General features: G+C 37.8%; 1 protein-coding gene across 7 annotated transcripts in view; it reads right to left on the bottom strand.

Annotated features, from left to right (window-relative positions):
* HELQ (helicase, POLQ like) overlaps positions 1–14793 on the bottom strand; it is a 49169-nt gene that overhangs the window by 29291 nt on the left and 5085 nt on the right. For 5 of the 7 annotated variants that reach the window (XM_078068868.1, XM_036121303.2, XM_078068869.1 and 2 more), the window contains 5 exons: positions 14474–14546; positions 12351–12448; positions 11198–11296; positions 9784–9929; positions 1101–1340 (listed from right to left, as the gene is read on the bottom strand). In XM_078068868.1, coding sequence (XP_077924994.1) covers positions 1101–1340; positions 9784–9929; positions 11198–11296; positions 12351–12448; positions 14474–14546 — 656 coding nt within the window. Of the gene's footprint in view, positions 1–1100; positions 1341–9783; positions 9930–11197; positions 11297–12337; positions 12449–14473; positions 14547–14793 lie in introns of those variants that run through there. The other 2 variants (XM_078068871.1, XM_078068873.1) reach the window with 2 other exon arrangements.

The raw sequence follows: 14793 nt of genomic DNA on the forward strand, positions 1-14793 counted from the left end.
TGGGAGACTAACACAACTCTCTGAAATTGACAGAATTGAAGAATCACAAGTAGAAAATCAAGGGAGCTGATAACACGATTAATAACTGTGATCTCATGGAGATGTAGAAAACTACATACCCAACAGAAAATACATATGTTTTTTAATGTGGAGGACGATTTTTAAAAATCACCCATGTATTTGAAAAAAAAGTCATAAATTTTAAAGTCAAATTTTTAAATAAAAATTATCAAGAGCAGACATCAATTATATAGGTCCATAGCTTTGGTAATAACTGAAAAGATAAGCAAAGATCTACTCTGAAAAGATACTAGACTCAGAAGTCTTTATGAATGAGTTCTCTAAGTTTTCAATACCTATGTTAAGTAAATTCTTTCAGATCATAAAAATTGGCAGAAAGCTTGCCAACTGTTTACAACTAGAAAAATAAACCCTAACATCAAAACCAGAGAGAGAAAGAGTACCAAAGAAAGAATTCTAATACCATGAAATCTACTCAAGTTGTTTTTCTTTCTTTTTTTTTTTTTTAAAGATTTTATTTATTTATTTGACAGAGAGAGAGACAGCGAGAGAGGGAACAGAAGCAAGGGCGAGTGGGAGAGGGAGAAGCAGGCTTCCCGCTGAGCGAGGAGCCTGATGAGGGGCTTGATCCCAGGACCCTGAGATCATGAACTGAGCCAAAGGCAGACACTTAACGACTGAGCCACCAAGGCACCCTAAAGTTATTTTTCATTAAAATATTAAAGGAAACAAATGAGGGGCACTTGGGTGGCGCAGCTGGTTAGGCAGCTGACTCTTGGTTTTGGCTCAGGTCGTGATCTCAGGATCATGAGACGGAGTCCCGCATTGGACTCATTGTTGAGTGAGGAGTCTGCTTGAGACTCACCCTCCCTCTTCCTCTGCTCCTCCCCCCTCTATCAAATAAATAAATCTTAAAAAAATAAATAAATAGAATGAAGGAAACAAACCAATCAATTCAGCAAATGAAAAAACATCTGATAAATTCTCATCCACTACTGAGAAAGAATAAAACAACAAAACTCCTGGCAAGCTAAGAATTAAAAAGTTTTGAGCCTGGCCAAAAGCTACTTCTATCTTACCTTCGAGCTGGTAGATTAACACCTGCTGCTAGGGTGGATGTGCAGGTAAAAAGGCACAGAACTCCTGTGGAATAGGCTTCCTCCAAGAGCTTCCTTTCATCACTCGTTAAACCACTATGGTGATAAGCAACGCCAAAAGGGATGGTCCGCTTTAAAACGGGACACAAGTTGCCACTGCTGATATTCTTCAAGTTCTTAATCACTTCATGTTTTTCTTTCTCCCTGTGTTTCATATGTTCCCTAGGAAAAAAGATCTGTTAGAAATATGAACCTTCGATCTTACAGTGACAAAGTGCCTACTGTTTTAATTTTAGTAGATGCATGTAAACATTCTTTATTAAAAAATATATTACTTTCATGAATAAGTATATGAAATGTTCTTAGAATTTTGATTCTTGATTTCATTAACTATTAGGCACTCTCTCAACCTTTTTGTGGATCACAGAGCCCTGCGAAAATCTGATTAAAGCTAAGGAAGAAAAAAACATAACATAAACACAACACATTGCTTATAAGTTCATGGACTTCCTGAAGTGCATTTCTATACTGCCTGTGAATCCATGGATGCTAGGTTTAGACACCTGCTGTAGATGTTACAATTATTTTATTTCATTAGAACATACATTTTTATTGACGACTTTAAAAAAAAATTTTAAGTCATAAATTTTCTTCTGAAGATGGAAATATACTTATCAAATCATACGTATTTATGTAAAACACTATCCAAACACTAGCATTTTAGAAGCTTCAGTGATATCCCACAATGTCTCTGCATTTAAAAGTACCTATTATTGGGGCGCCTGGGTGGCTCAGTCGTTAAGCGTCTGCCTTCGGCTCAGGTTATGATCCCAGGGTCCTGGGATCGAGACCCGCATTGGGCTCCCTGCTCAGTGGGAAGCCTGCTTCTCCCTCTCCCTTTGCCCCTGCTTGTGTTCCCTCTCTCACTGTGTCTCTATCTGTCAAATAAAGAAATAAAATCTTTAAAAAAAAAAAAAAGTACCTATTATTTTAAATTCCTTTTAGAAAAGAGAGAAAGGACTAAAAGACTAAGTGCAACTAATAACTGACTTCTGAATACCAGTAGCAAATAAATATAGTCTACGATGTACATGTCATAGCCACAGCCTGTGTTGTTTCAGTGTGCTTCATGGAAAGAAGAGAGAGTTCTGGCTCTATTACTCTGATGTTTATGGTAGAAGGCCAGTAACTGTATAAGAAGCTGGAAACAGGGCCGCCTGGGTGGCTCAGTTGTTGGGCATCCGCCTTCAGCTCAGGTCATGATCCCAGGGTCCTGGGATCGAGCCCCACATCCCACATCGGGTTCCCTGCTCAGCGGGAAGCCTGCTTCTCCCTCTCCCACTCCCCCTGCTTGTGTTCCCTCTCTCGCTGTCTCTCTGACAAATAAATAAATAAATAATCTTAAAAAAAAAGCTGGAAACAGGGTGCAAGGAGATAAAAGAAGAACAATGAAGAGTGGTCAGGAGTCATGGGTGCAAGAATTAGAAATGACAGCTGAGGAAGGAGGAGCAGACTCTGTTATCACTTTCCAGTCAGCGTGTGGGGCCATGAAAGGGGTGTATGGGATGAACTCTTCTCAAGAAATGACGTCCTATGTCATTTGAAAATATGGATAATTACCATATAATTTTAGAGAAAGGAGACACTACTTATAACTGACCACCGGGTAAGACATGGTTACACGGGGAAGGGTTTCATGGCAGAAACTGAGATCTGAGTTGGCTCTTGAAGAATGAGTGTCAGAGAGGTGACAATGAGGGGGCAGGGAAGAGCCCTTTCCTGGCAGAGGGTGAAGCATGATCAAAGGCACGGAAATGAGAAATTCAAAGCATAAACAAAGAGAAGTAGTTTGGATGAGCTGCAAGGTGAATGAAGAATAAAGAAATAAGGATGGAGAAGTAAGTTGGATCCCAGCCTGAATTCTAGACCAAGAAAGCACTGTGGTATCATTTTTGGGGAAATTGTTAGGGAAAGTGATATGACTAGAGCTTTGGCAGTTGTTGGCAAATGGTGTTTAAAAGTCGTTCTTGACTCAGAAGTCAAAGGTAATGACAGCTTTTATAAAAAAGATAATTTTCGGGGGCGCCTGGGTGGCTCAGTTGGTTAAGCGACTGCCTTCAGCTCAGGTCATGATCCTGGAGTCCCTGGATCGAGTCCCGCATCGGGCTCCCTGCTCAGCGGGGAGTCTGCTTCTCCCTCTGACCCTCCTCCCTCTCATGCTCTCTGTCTCTCACTCTCTCTCAAATAAATAAATTAAAAAATCTTAAAAAAAAAAAAAAAAAAAGATAATTTTCCTTGAGATTGAGACAATCAATTGGGAAAAACCTGTTTCAGTCTTTGCACTTAAACAGACATAGAGCTGTATTCGACTGCCGAGGTGGTTTTACTGCACCAGCTTCCCATGACATATATGATAAGGAGGCAAATAATAACGATACAGTGGATATCCCAGGACTCTCAAGAAATCATGTTTTAAAGATACTGCTTGGATCAGAAGCCATTTAGCTCTAGATTTTACTTCAGCTACACGTAAATTACAGAATATTATCAAATAGTATGCATAAAACATGATTCACCATTTCTTTTTTTTAAATTTTATTATGTTAATCACCATACATCATTAGTTTTTAATGTAGTGTTCCATGATTCATTGTTTGCGTATAACACCCACTGCTCCATGCAGTACGTGCCCTCTTTAACACCCATCACCAGGCTAACCCATCCCCCCACCCCCTTCCCCTCTAGAACCCTCAGTTTGTTTCTCAGAGTCCATAGTCTCTCATGGTTCGCCTCCCCCTCCAATTTCCCCCCCTTCATTCTTCCCCTCCTGCTATCTTCTTTTTTTTTTTTTTTAAACATATAATGTATTATTTGTTTCAGAGGTACAGGTCTGTGATTCATCAGTCTTACACAATTCACAGCACTCACCATGGCAAATACCCTCCCCAATGTCTATCACCCAACCACCCTATCCCTCCCACCCCCCAGCAATCCTCAGTTTGTTTCCTGAGATTATCATACCAGTGAGATCATATGATACATGTCTTTCTTTGATTGACTTATTTTGCTTAGCATAATACCCTCTAGTTCAATCCACTTCGTTGCAAATGGCAAGATTTCTTTCTTTTTTTTTTTGATGGCTGCATAATATTCCATTGTATATATATACACCACATCTTCTTTATCCATTCATCTGTTGATGGACATCTTGGCTCTGTCCATAGTTTGGCTATTGTGGACATTGCTGCTATAAACATTGGGGTGCATGTACCCCTTTGGGTCACTACATTTGTATCTTTGGGGTAAATACCCAGTAGTGAAATTGCTGGGTCGTAAGGTAGCTCCATTTTCAACTTTTTGAGGAAACTTCATACTGTTTTCCAGAGTGGCTGCACCAGCTTGCATTCCCACCAACAGTGTAGGAGGGTTCCCCTTTCTCCACATCCCCGCCAACATCTGTCGTTTCCTGACTTGTTAATTTTAGCCATTCTGACTGGTCTGAGGTGGTATCTTATTGAGGTTTTGATTTGGATTTCCCTGATGCCGAGGGTTCTTGAGCACTTTTTCATGTGTCTGTTGGCCTTTTGGATGTCTTCTTTGGAAAAATGTCTGCTCATGTCTTCTGCCCATTTCTTGATTGGATTATTTGTTCTTTGGGTGTTGAGTTTGATAAGTTCTTTATAGATTTTGGATACTAGCCCTTTATCTGATATGTCATTTGCAAATATCTTCTCCCATTCTGTCAGTTGTCTTTTGGTTTTGTTGACTGTTTCCTTTGCTGTCCAAAAGCTTATCTTGATGAAGTCCCAATAGTTCATTTTTGCCCTTGCTTCCCTTGCCTTTGGCGATGTTTCTAGGAAGAAATTGCTGCAACTCAGGTCGAAGAGGTTACTTCCTATGTTCTCCTCTAGGATTTTGATGGACTCCTGTCTCACATTTAGGTCTTTCAACCATTTTGAGTCTATTTTTGTGTGTGGTATAAGGAAATGGTCCAGTTTCATTCTTCTGCATGTGGCTGTCCAATTTTCCCAACACCATTTGTTGAAGAGACTGTCTTTTTTCCATTGGACATTCTTTCCTGCTTTGTTGAAGATTAGTTGACCATAGAGTTGAGGGTCCATTTCTGGGCTCTCTATTCTGTTCCATTGATCTATATGTCTGTTTTTGTGCCAGTACCATACTGTCTTGGTGATTACAGCTCTGTAATAGAGCTTGGAGTCTGGAATTGTGATGCTACCAGCTTTGCTCTTCTTTTTCAACATTCCTCTGGCTATGCGGGGTCTTTTCTGGTTCCATACAAATTTTAGGATTATTTGTTCCATTTCTTTGAAAAAAGTGGATGGTATTTTGATAGGGATTGCTTTAAATGTGTAGATTGCTCTAGGTAGCATTGACATCTTCACAATATTTGTTCTTCCAATCCATGAGCATGGAACGTTTTTCCATTTCTTTGTGTCTTCCTCAATTTCTTTCATGAGTATTTCATAGTTTTCTGAGTACAGATTCTTTGCCTCTTTGGTTAGATTTATTCCTAGGTATCTTATGGTTTTGGATGCAATTGTAAATGGGATCAACTCCTTAATTTCTCTTTCTTCTTTGTTGGTGTATAGAAATGCAACTGATTTCTGTGCATTGATTTTATATCCTGCCACTTTACTGAATTCCTGTATGAGTTCTAGCAGTTTTGGGTTTCCTTTTGGGGTCTTTTGGGTTTTCCACATAAAGTATCATATCATCTGCAAAGAGTGAGAGTTTGACTTCTTCTTTGCCGATTCGGGTACTTTTTATTTCTTTTTGTTGTCTGATTGCTGTGGCTAGGACTTCTAGTACTATGTTGAATAGCAGTGGTGATAGTGGACATCCCTGCCGTGTTCCCGACCTTAGGGGGAAAGCTCTCAGTTTTTCCCCATTGAGAATGATATTCGCTGTGGGTTTTTCATAGATGGCTTTTATGATATTGAGGTATGTACCATCTATCCCTACACTGTGAAGAGTTTTGATCAAGAAAGGATGCTGTACTGGGGCGCCTGGGTGGCTCAGTTGGTTAAGCGACTGCCTTTGGCTCAGGTCATGATCCCGGAGTCCTGGGATCGAGTCCCACATCGGGCTCCTTGCTCAGCGGGGAGCCTGCTTCTCCCTCTGACCCTCTCCCCTCTCACGCTGTTTCTCTCTCGCTCGCTCTCAAATAAATAAATAAAATCTTTTTTTAAAAAAAAGAAAGGATGCTGTACTTTGTCAAATGCTTTTTCTGCATCTATTGAGAGGATCATATGGTTCTTGTTCTTTCTTTTATTAATGTATTGTATCACACTGATTGATTTGCGGATGTTGAACCAAACTTGCAGCCCAGGAATAAATCCCACTTGGTCGTGGTGAATAATCCTTTCAATGTACTGTTGGATCGTATTGGCTAGTATTTTGGTGAGAATTTTTGCATCCATGTTCATCAGGGATATTGGTCTGTAATTCTCCTTTTTGATGGGGTCTTTGTCTGATTTTGGGATCAAGGTAATGCTGGCCTCATAAAATGAGTTTGGAAGTTTTCCTTCCATTTCTATTTTTTTGGAACAGTTTCAGAAGAATAGGTATTAATTCTTTTTTTTAAAAATATTTAATTTATTTATTTGACAGAGACAGAGACAGCGAGAGAGGTAACACAAGCAAGGGGAGTGTGAGAGGGGAAGCAGGCTTCCCGCTGAGGAGGGAACCCGATGCAGGGCTTGATCCCAGGACCCTGGGATCATGACCCAAGCGGAAGGCAGACGCCTCAGACGACTGAGCCACCCAGGCACTCTGGTATTAATTCTTCTTTAAATGTTTGGTAGAATTCCCCTGGGAAGCCATCTGGCCCTGGGCTCTTATTTTTTGAGATATTTTTGATTACTGCTTTAATTTCCTTAGTGGTTATAGGTCTGTTCAGGTTTTCTATTTCTTCCTGGTTCAGTTTTGGTAGTTTATACATCTCTAGGAATGCATCCATTTCTTCCAGATTATCTAATTTGCTGGCATAGACTTGCTCATAATATGTTCTTATAATTGTTTGTATTTCTTTGGTATTGGTTGTAATCTCTTCTCTTTCATTCATGATTTTGTTGATTTGGGTCGCTTCTCTTTTCTTTTTGATAAATCTGGCCAGGGGTTTATCAGTCTTATTAATTCTTTCAAAGAACCAGCTCCTAGTTTCGTTGATCTGTTCTACTGTTCTTTTGGTTTCTATTTCATTGATTTCTGCTCTGATCTTTATTATTTCTCTTCTCCTGCTGGGTTTAGGCTTTATTTGCTGTTCTTTCTCCAGCTCCTTTAGGTGTAGGGTTAGGTTGTGTACTTGAGACCTTTCTTGTTTCTTGAGAAAGGCTTGTATTGCTATATACTTTCCTCTTAGGACTGCCTTTGCTGCACCCCAAAGATTTTGAACAGTTGTGTTTTCATTTTCATTTGTTTCCATGAATTTTTTTAATTCTTCTTTAATTTCCTGGTTGACCCATTCATTCTTTAGTAGAATGCTCTTTAGCCTCCATGTATTTGAGTTCTTTCTGACTTTCCTCTTGTGATTGAGTTCTAGTTTCAAAGCATTGTGGTCTGAAAATATGCAGGGAATGATCCCAATCTTTTGGTACCGGTTGAGACCTGATTTGTGACCTAGGATGTGATCTATTCTGGAGAATGTTCACCGTTTCTTAATCAATAGCCGCAAAAAAGGATGCTAAACTATACACGGAATATTCAGCTTATGAAAGCAGCAAGTAATATGCAAAATATATTTTAGAGGAAATTTTCCTTCAGAGAAAGTTAAGTCCTATTTCTTTGAGAAAGTATCAAGTACTGGGGTGCCTGTGTGGCTCAGTCTGTTGAGCATCTGACTCCTGATTTAGGCTCAGGTCATGATCTCAGGGTCATGAAACTGAGCCCTGTGTAGGGCTCTGCACTCAGCGGGGTGTTGGGTTGAGATTCTTTCCCTCTGCCCCTCCCCCGGCTTGGGTGCACTCTCTGATAAATAAATAAATCTTAAAAAAAAAAGTAAATATCCATTCCAATTCATTAACTAAGTGTTCTGGAAACCAAATTTTTAAGTGCCTCAATGTTAAACATCAACATTTATGATCCAAATAAACTATTATCATCAACAAGCAAAATAAGTCAAGGGTATAACTAATAAATTGCATGTCTTCCAGTCAAATGTTAGTCTCTAAATTTCCACATTATACTTAGCCAGTGCTAAAATTCCCTTAAATTATACTATTAAAACAAATGATTTACTGAGACTACCTCAATGATAATTTAATTTCCTTAGATTTTTATAATCAACATCATCAGTGTAAAGGCAGACTATTAGTTACCGAAATGGAAAACTCCTTGACTCTATCCCAAACATCTAGATCTTTGGGCTGGTCAATAAATTTAATTCTATTAAACCAATCCATGACAGTAGGACTGGAAGGGGAGGTGGGAGCTGACTAGATTAGAATTCAGGGTAATAATGGTCTATGGTGATATAGCACTGGTTAAGGGGCCAAAAAGAAGTCTGAAAAATCCGATAAAACTACATATGGGACAAAGGTACATAAAAAAACTGAACTCTTCATATTCAAGATCACTTTATACTTACCTCTATGAGTATAACAGAGCCAATATTAAAAATACTATCAAATTACAAACTAATAAATTTCTTAATTACTTAACAAATTTAATTCAAATGTCCACACAACTTAAGTGTGAAGTTTACTAAGAAAACAAAGGCAACAGTATTTAATTAAAGAGAAGGTTAGGGGCGCCTGGGTGGCTCAGTTGGTTAAGCGACTGCCTTCGGCTCAGGTCATGATCCTGGAGTCCCGGGATCGAGTCCCGCATCGGGCTCCCTGCTCAGCAAGGAGCCTGCTTCTCCCTCTGACCCTCCCCCGTCTCATGTGCTCTCTCTCATTCTCTCTCTCAAATAAATAAATAAAATCTTTAAAAAAAAAAAAAAAAGAGAAGGTTAAACTAAAAATATGATTCATGTGGCACCTGGGTGGCTCAGTCGGTTAAGTGTCTGCCTCAGGTCATGGTCTCAAGGTCTTGGGATTGAGCCCTGAGTCAGACTCCCTGTTCAGCAGGGAGTCTGCTTCTCCCTCTCCTTTAGCCCCCCCACCCCCTCTCGAGTGCTCTCTCTCTCTCTCTCTGCCTCTGTCTCTCTCAAATAAATAAATCAAATCTTTAAAAAAAATAAAGATATGATTCATATCCACAGTGATTAGTGACTGGTCCTCTGACTCCTAGCCAGTGGCTGACCTCGGCTGCATGTTGAACCTGCCTGGAAAGTTCTACAAAATAACGATGCCTGGGTCCCACCCCCAGAGATTCTGATTTGTCTGCGATGTAACCTGGGCACTGGGATTTTTAAAAGCCCTTGAGAGGATTCATTTGCAGTCAAGGTTGAGAATCATTGATCTAAGCCATTATATTAGTCAGCATTCTCTTACTTACATGTAGTCTTAGAATTTTTCTTTGGCTATTTCACATATATGAATTTCACAGTTAAACTTTCTTCAAGGTTAGGGCCCTTAGAATCTAGTATAGCAACTTAATATAATGTTCTACAAGAAATAATAAGTGCTTGCTGAATAAACAGAATACACAGCATGTAAACCATGATAAAATAAAACAGAATATTTTTTAAAGATTAACATACTTGCTTAAAAATTTGCATATCATTTCTGCTACGTTTTCACAGTTCTTCTTAGTGGGACAAAAAACTAAGCAGGAATAATTGGGAATAACTTCTGTCACCAATGCCACCAAGTGATCAGGATCCATCTTTTTCAGAGTATCAGAATACTGTACAACAAGATGTAGGAACAAGGTAGTTAGTAACCATGAAAACCTGTCATTTTACCACAGTGCTTTGAAAGGTAAGTAAACCATCCGTAATTTTGAACTTCTCATTTAATAAATCTGATCATTTAAAAGAAAAGATGCAACCCAGATGAAACATCAAAATGTTTAGTCCCACTTTTAGGTTATAAGGGTTTTGTTAGGTATATTTGGTTTTAAATTAAAGAAGTGAAAACAGTAAATGTTATTAATAACCCCACTGCATGTTCATCTCTACCAGAGCAAAGCAAAGAAGTCCACAGAGACAAACACAGATTGGTCCTAATAACAAAGGACCACATAAACTAGATATACTTTTACTATTACTAATAGTTTTCAAAAACAGATTCAATCATACTACAGGATAAATTTTCAGAAATAAAAAATGTATTCATCAAGCAGACACAAGGAACCCAACATAGAGAAAAATATAAAATTATTTAAAAATCTCACTTGCTTCAGCTTTACTGAAAACTAAGATACAGATTTAGAGTAATACACCTTTATAGAATTCTAAAAATATTGTAAAATCCCTTTCTCCCCCTTTTAATATCCTTTATACAAGCTACAGAACATTAACACAGCAGACATTAACATCTTCATACCCAGTATCTGAACTACATAGCCCACAAAAGTTTCTTCTTGTTTAGCGCTTATTGCTGAATGAATAAACATTTAAGGGAGAGGTCTGTAGATTTTCTTGGTTCATGGAGCTCCAGGGCCAAAAGAAATACCTAACAGCTTTGTTTATTAGGTATTTAGGTACAGACAACTTAAATATGTTTTTCCTCACAGTTTAGTAGCCATCTGAATAAATAATACACATCAGTTGAATGAAGAAAGTATTATCTCATTCTTAAACGTAACAGCCCACTAACAGGCTGTGTGCACAACCGGGCACTGCAATAGTCTTTCAAATCTTAGAATCAAATTGGACATGGCTACTCTTTTTCCGTCCCACATTGATTTTCACATGGTATTTGTTTACAGTAGCTGCAAAAAACAAACAAAAACTTCACTAAGACACGATATCATAGAAAGGAATACAGTGTGATCTGATGTCCAAACTGGAAACTACACTGAACCAGCAGTTTGTACGGTATGCAACAGATGTCAAGCACCAGCTGTTTCTCTTAAATTATCTAAACTATCCCATGGTACCCTGTGAATCTTTTGTGGTGCCCCAGGGCACCAAGTCTGGGAACTTCATACTCAAGAGTTATCAATGTTACCTGACAATTAAGGAGACGTGAAAAAGTCATGCCGTTCTCAGCTTTGCAGTCAACCTCATATATTGCATTGTTTATTTTCAAATATTCTTTTAATTCAACCTTGAATTAGAAAGACATTTGCAATTAATACCATATACAAATTCCTCTTTCCAGAGTTTTAAATTTTGTAAAATGGTGTAAAAACGGACAGCTATACAAAAACTGTAGTTTTTCTAAGGTATGTAAAACATGCTTCAATGTAAAAGTTTTTTCTTTACCATTTCTTTAAGTCTCTTTTTCCCTTTCAATCAAAGTAGAGATTAATATCCTTGAAGAAATACTTTTGAACAGCCACTATCTAAAAGGAAACCAGACACTTCTGTATTTGTCACAAGAAGTATAAGTCAATGTTCACATTCTGTCTTATTTGTGTTATTCCTCAAGACCTAAAATTTTCTGTCTTATCAGTCATCATTTTTAATTATAAATACATTATTTTTAATTTAAGTATTTATAGACAAAAAAAATTTTTTTTTAAGATTTTATCCATTTATTTGAGAGAAAGAGAGAGAGTGCATGAGCAGGGGGGCAGGGGCAGAGCTGAAGAAGGAGAAGCAGACTCCCCACTGAGCAGGGAGCCCGAAGCGGCGGAGCTAAAGGCAGGCGCTCAACCAACTAAATCACCCAGGTGCCTGACAAAAAATGTTTATAAATACAGTTCATTGCATTTTTAAAAGAATAGTGTCTAATTCGACTATTCAGCAAGTATCTCTCGAAAATTCTCCTCTTTGGTGAAAATGTAAAAATATCAAATTTCAAATTAAAGTTTGGTGATTCTCTTTTTTGACCAAGTAAAAAAAAAAATTTATCTTACAGAATAAGAAGTGGAAAAATAGAATGGGTCTGGAAAATTTCATTCAATAAATATTCATTGAAGGCCCATGGGCCAAGCATTATTGCAGGTGCTACAGATACAGTAGTGACCCGAGCCAAGATCCCTAAACCCAAAGGTTATATTCTCTATACACAAACTCTTACTAGCATATAGCCATGGTCAGGGCAATTATGCCCCTTCACTACTCTATAGACTTTTTTAAAACAGTATGTTTGCTACTTTTCTTTCTAAGTAAGATGATAGATATAAATCCATACAGTGCAAACCTTAGGTACATACTGGTCTAAACTGACTGGTGTAATACTCTGCTTGAAGGAACTCTTGTAGGTCTTCAACATTGTTCAGTGTTGCACTCATGCCAATAATTTGAGTTGTTTCTAAAAAAAAATCCAAAGGATTGAGGAAAATATGTTATTTAGTATAACATAATAGTAATTTAGCAACTTTTTGTGTTCTGTATTCTTCCTGAGTGATCTGGGAAAGGAGGGAGTGGAGAGGAGGTAAGAAAAATACAAAGATAGTAGCAGAGTATTATTCTGTGAATCAAAGACTGAAAACTTTCAGGTGTCCTGAAAGTTACTATTTGGAATTTTACAGAATTTCACACTGGGTAAAAAGTCGGATCTTAATCAAGACTTCTAAGCAACAATAATGAGTATAAATACGCTTGTTGCTGACTCTCTGGACCACTGTTATGAAGAGCTATGACATGTCCCACAGGTATGCCTATAGGCAGATGTATGGTGTAGGATGCAGGGCTGAATAGGTCCTGAACTCTTGCCAAATAAAGCCCTTTATGGGATCTTGCTATCAGGTTGTCAACTTTTTTTTCTTTTTAAACAAAGGTGGAGTGAAACTCATGAAGCTGCATGTCTTCCTGGGCAGTATGAAATGGCTGCCCTTCCACAGGAAAGCAGTTCAGTCAGGCAGGATCTATTACTATCATCCATTTTTTAAAAAATGTTTTATTACTGAAGGATGGCTGACATGAAGTGTTATATTAGTTTCAGTGTATAACACAGTGATTTTACAATTCTATACATTATACACTATTCACCACAGTAAGTATAGCTACCATCTGTCATCATACAACATTATTACAATATTATTGACTATATTCCCTATGCTGTACTTTTCAACCTTGTGACTTATTTTATAACTGTAAGTTTGTACCTCTTAATCCCCCTCACCAATTTTGCCCATTTCACTATCATCTATTTTTGATGCATGAGGAAACAGAGGTGCAGTTAATATAATTTGCTCAAGGTCACATATGTAGTTAAAAGTGAGTCAGGATTTTAATCAAGCTCCAAAGTCTGCCCTCAGCCATTACGCTATGCTATCTCTCAGTGGTAACACATGATCCCCCATAGAGAGACAGTATGGAAGCCGAGAGAGTGTTTTAGCACTCAAAGGAAAAAAAAAATGATAAACAACCAAATGCTGAAGAAAAATAAGACAAGGACAGTCAGTGTGCACTGGATTTGACAAGTAGGTGACGATTCTCCTCTTTTCCTCTGCTTTATATTTTTCCATTGAATTTGTCACCATCTGACACACTGTATGTTTTCTTGTTTATCTTATTGTCTACTCACGTTCACTAAAATACAGGTTTGAGGAAGGCAGAGTTATTTTTTTGTGTGTTATTCACTGCTATATCCTTAGCACTTAAAATAGTGCCTGGCACAAAGTAGGTACTCAAGAACTTTTTAAATGTATGATTATAAAGTGCTACAACCTGCCTAAATACCATTGCTATCAAAATTTTAAAAATAATCCTTAATATTTGACCTTTATAATAATTTTTCCATATATAAGCTATTGCAATATATAACTTAATAAGTATTGCAATAGTGTATCTATAAATAGGAAAGAAGACATTTAGAACAAATATTTCACATACGCTGAAAGACTATCTGATGTTGCAAATAGCTCCTTAAGGTGACTACTTACATTTACTGCTTTATTGGTATGATGAGGACGATAGAGATGGTGGCGGCAGCAACAAATGCTTACTGAGTGCTACTTGCTGGGCAACTGCTGACTGCTTTACATTAACTCATATAATCCTCCCAACCATTCCCCTCAGGGTGGTACTGTTATTATCCCCATTTTACAGATGAAGAAATAGAGAGGTTGAGTCACATGCCTATGCACTCACAGCTAGTAAGTGGAGGATAATAATATGGGATGTCTAAATGTTAACTTCCTTCTGATTCACAACTCTGCTCACATAACCATTTTTCCAACTAAAATTTATGTTTACTTTAGAAATAAAAAACAAGGCAGGAAGGTTAAGTGTCTTACTCAAGACTACAGAGTCTAGCTAGTGAGAGAATTAAGTCTTTCATAGGCCTCCTGAGGATAAATCAGTTGGTGACCACATTTGAAAAAGTACTTACCACTAGTGTAGAGGATTTTTGCTAGGGTCATTTCCAGTATAGCCCCACGGCTCCCTTCACCAATCATGTGCAACTTTGAGATTTAAAAAAAGAAGGGAGGGAGAAAAGTAAATTTGCATATAATGCCTATATAGAACACGCATGTATTTATATGAAATGAAGTAATCTTTGCTTTATAACTCTTAAGCATTCTGGATATAGCAACTAGAGTACATATGCATTATATCACTGGTATTTTGGTTAATGAGGATTGGGGCAACATCCTGACATATCTAGAATTCATAAATACCATTATAAAATTTGGAATATATACACACATA

Source organism: Halichoerus grypus, chromosome 3, assembly GCF_964656455.1.
Source record: "Halichoerus grypus chromosome 3, mHalGry1.hap1.1, whole genome shotgun sequence".
Classification (NCBI taxonomy): domain Eukaryota; kingdom Metazoa; phylum Chordata; class Mammalia; order Carnivora; family Phocidae; genus Halichoerus; species Halichoerus grypus.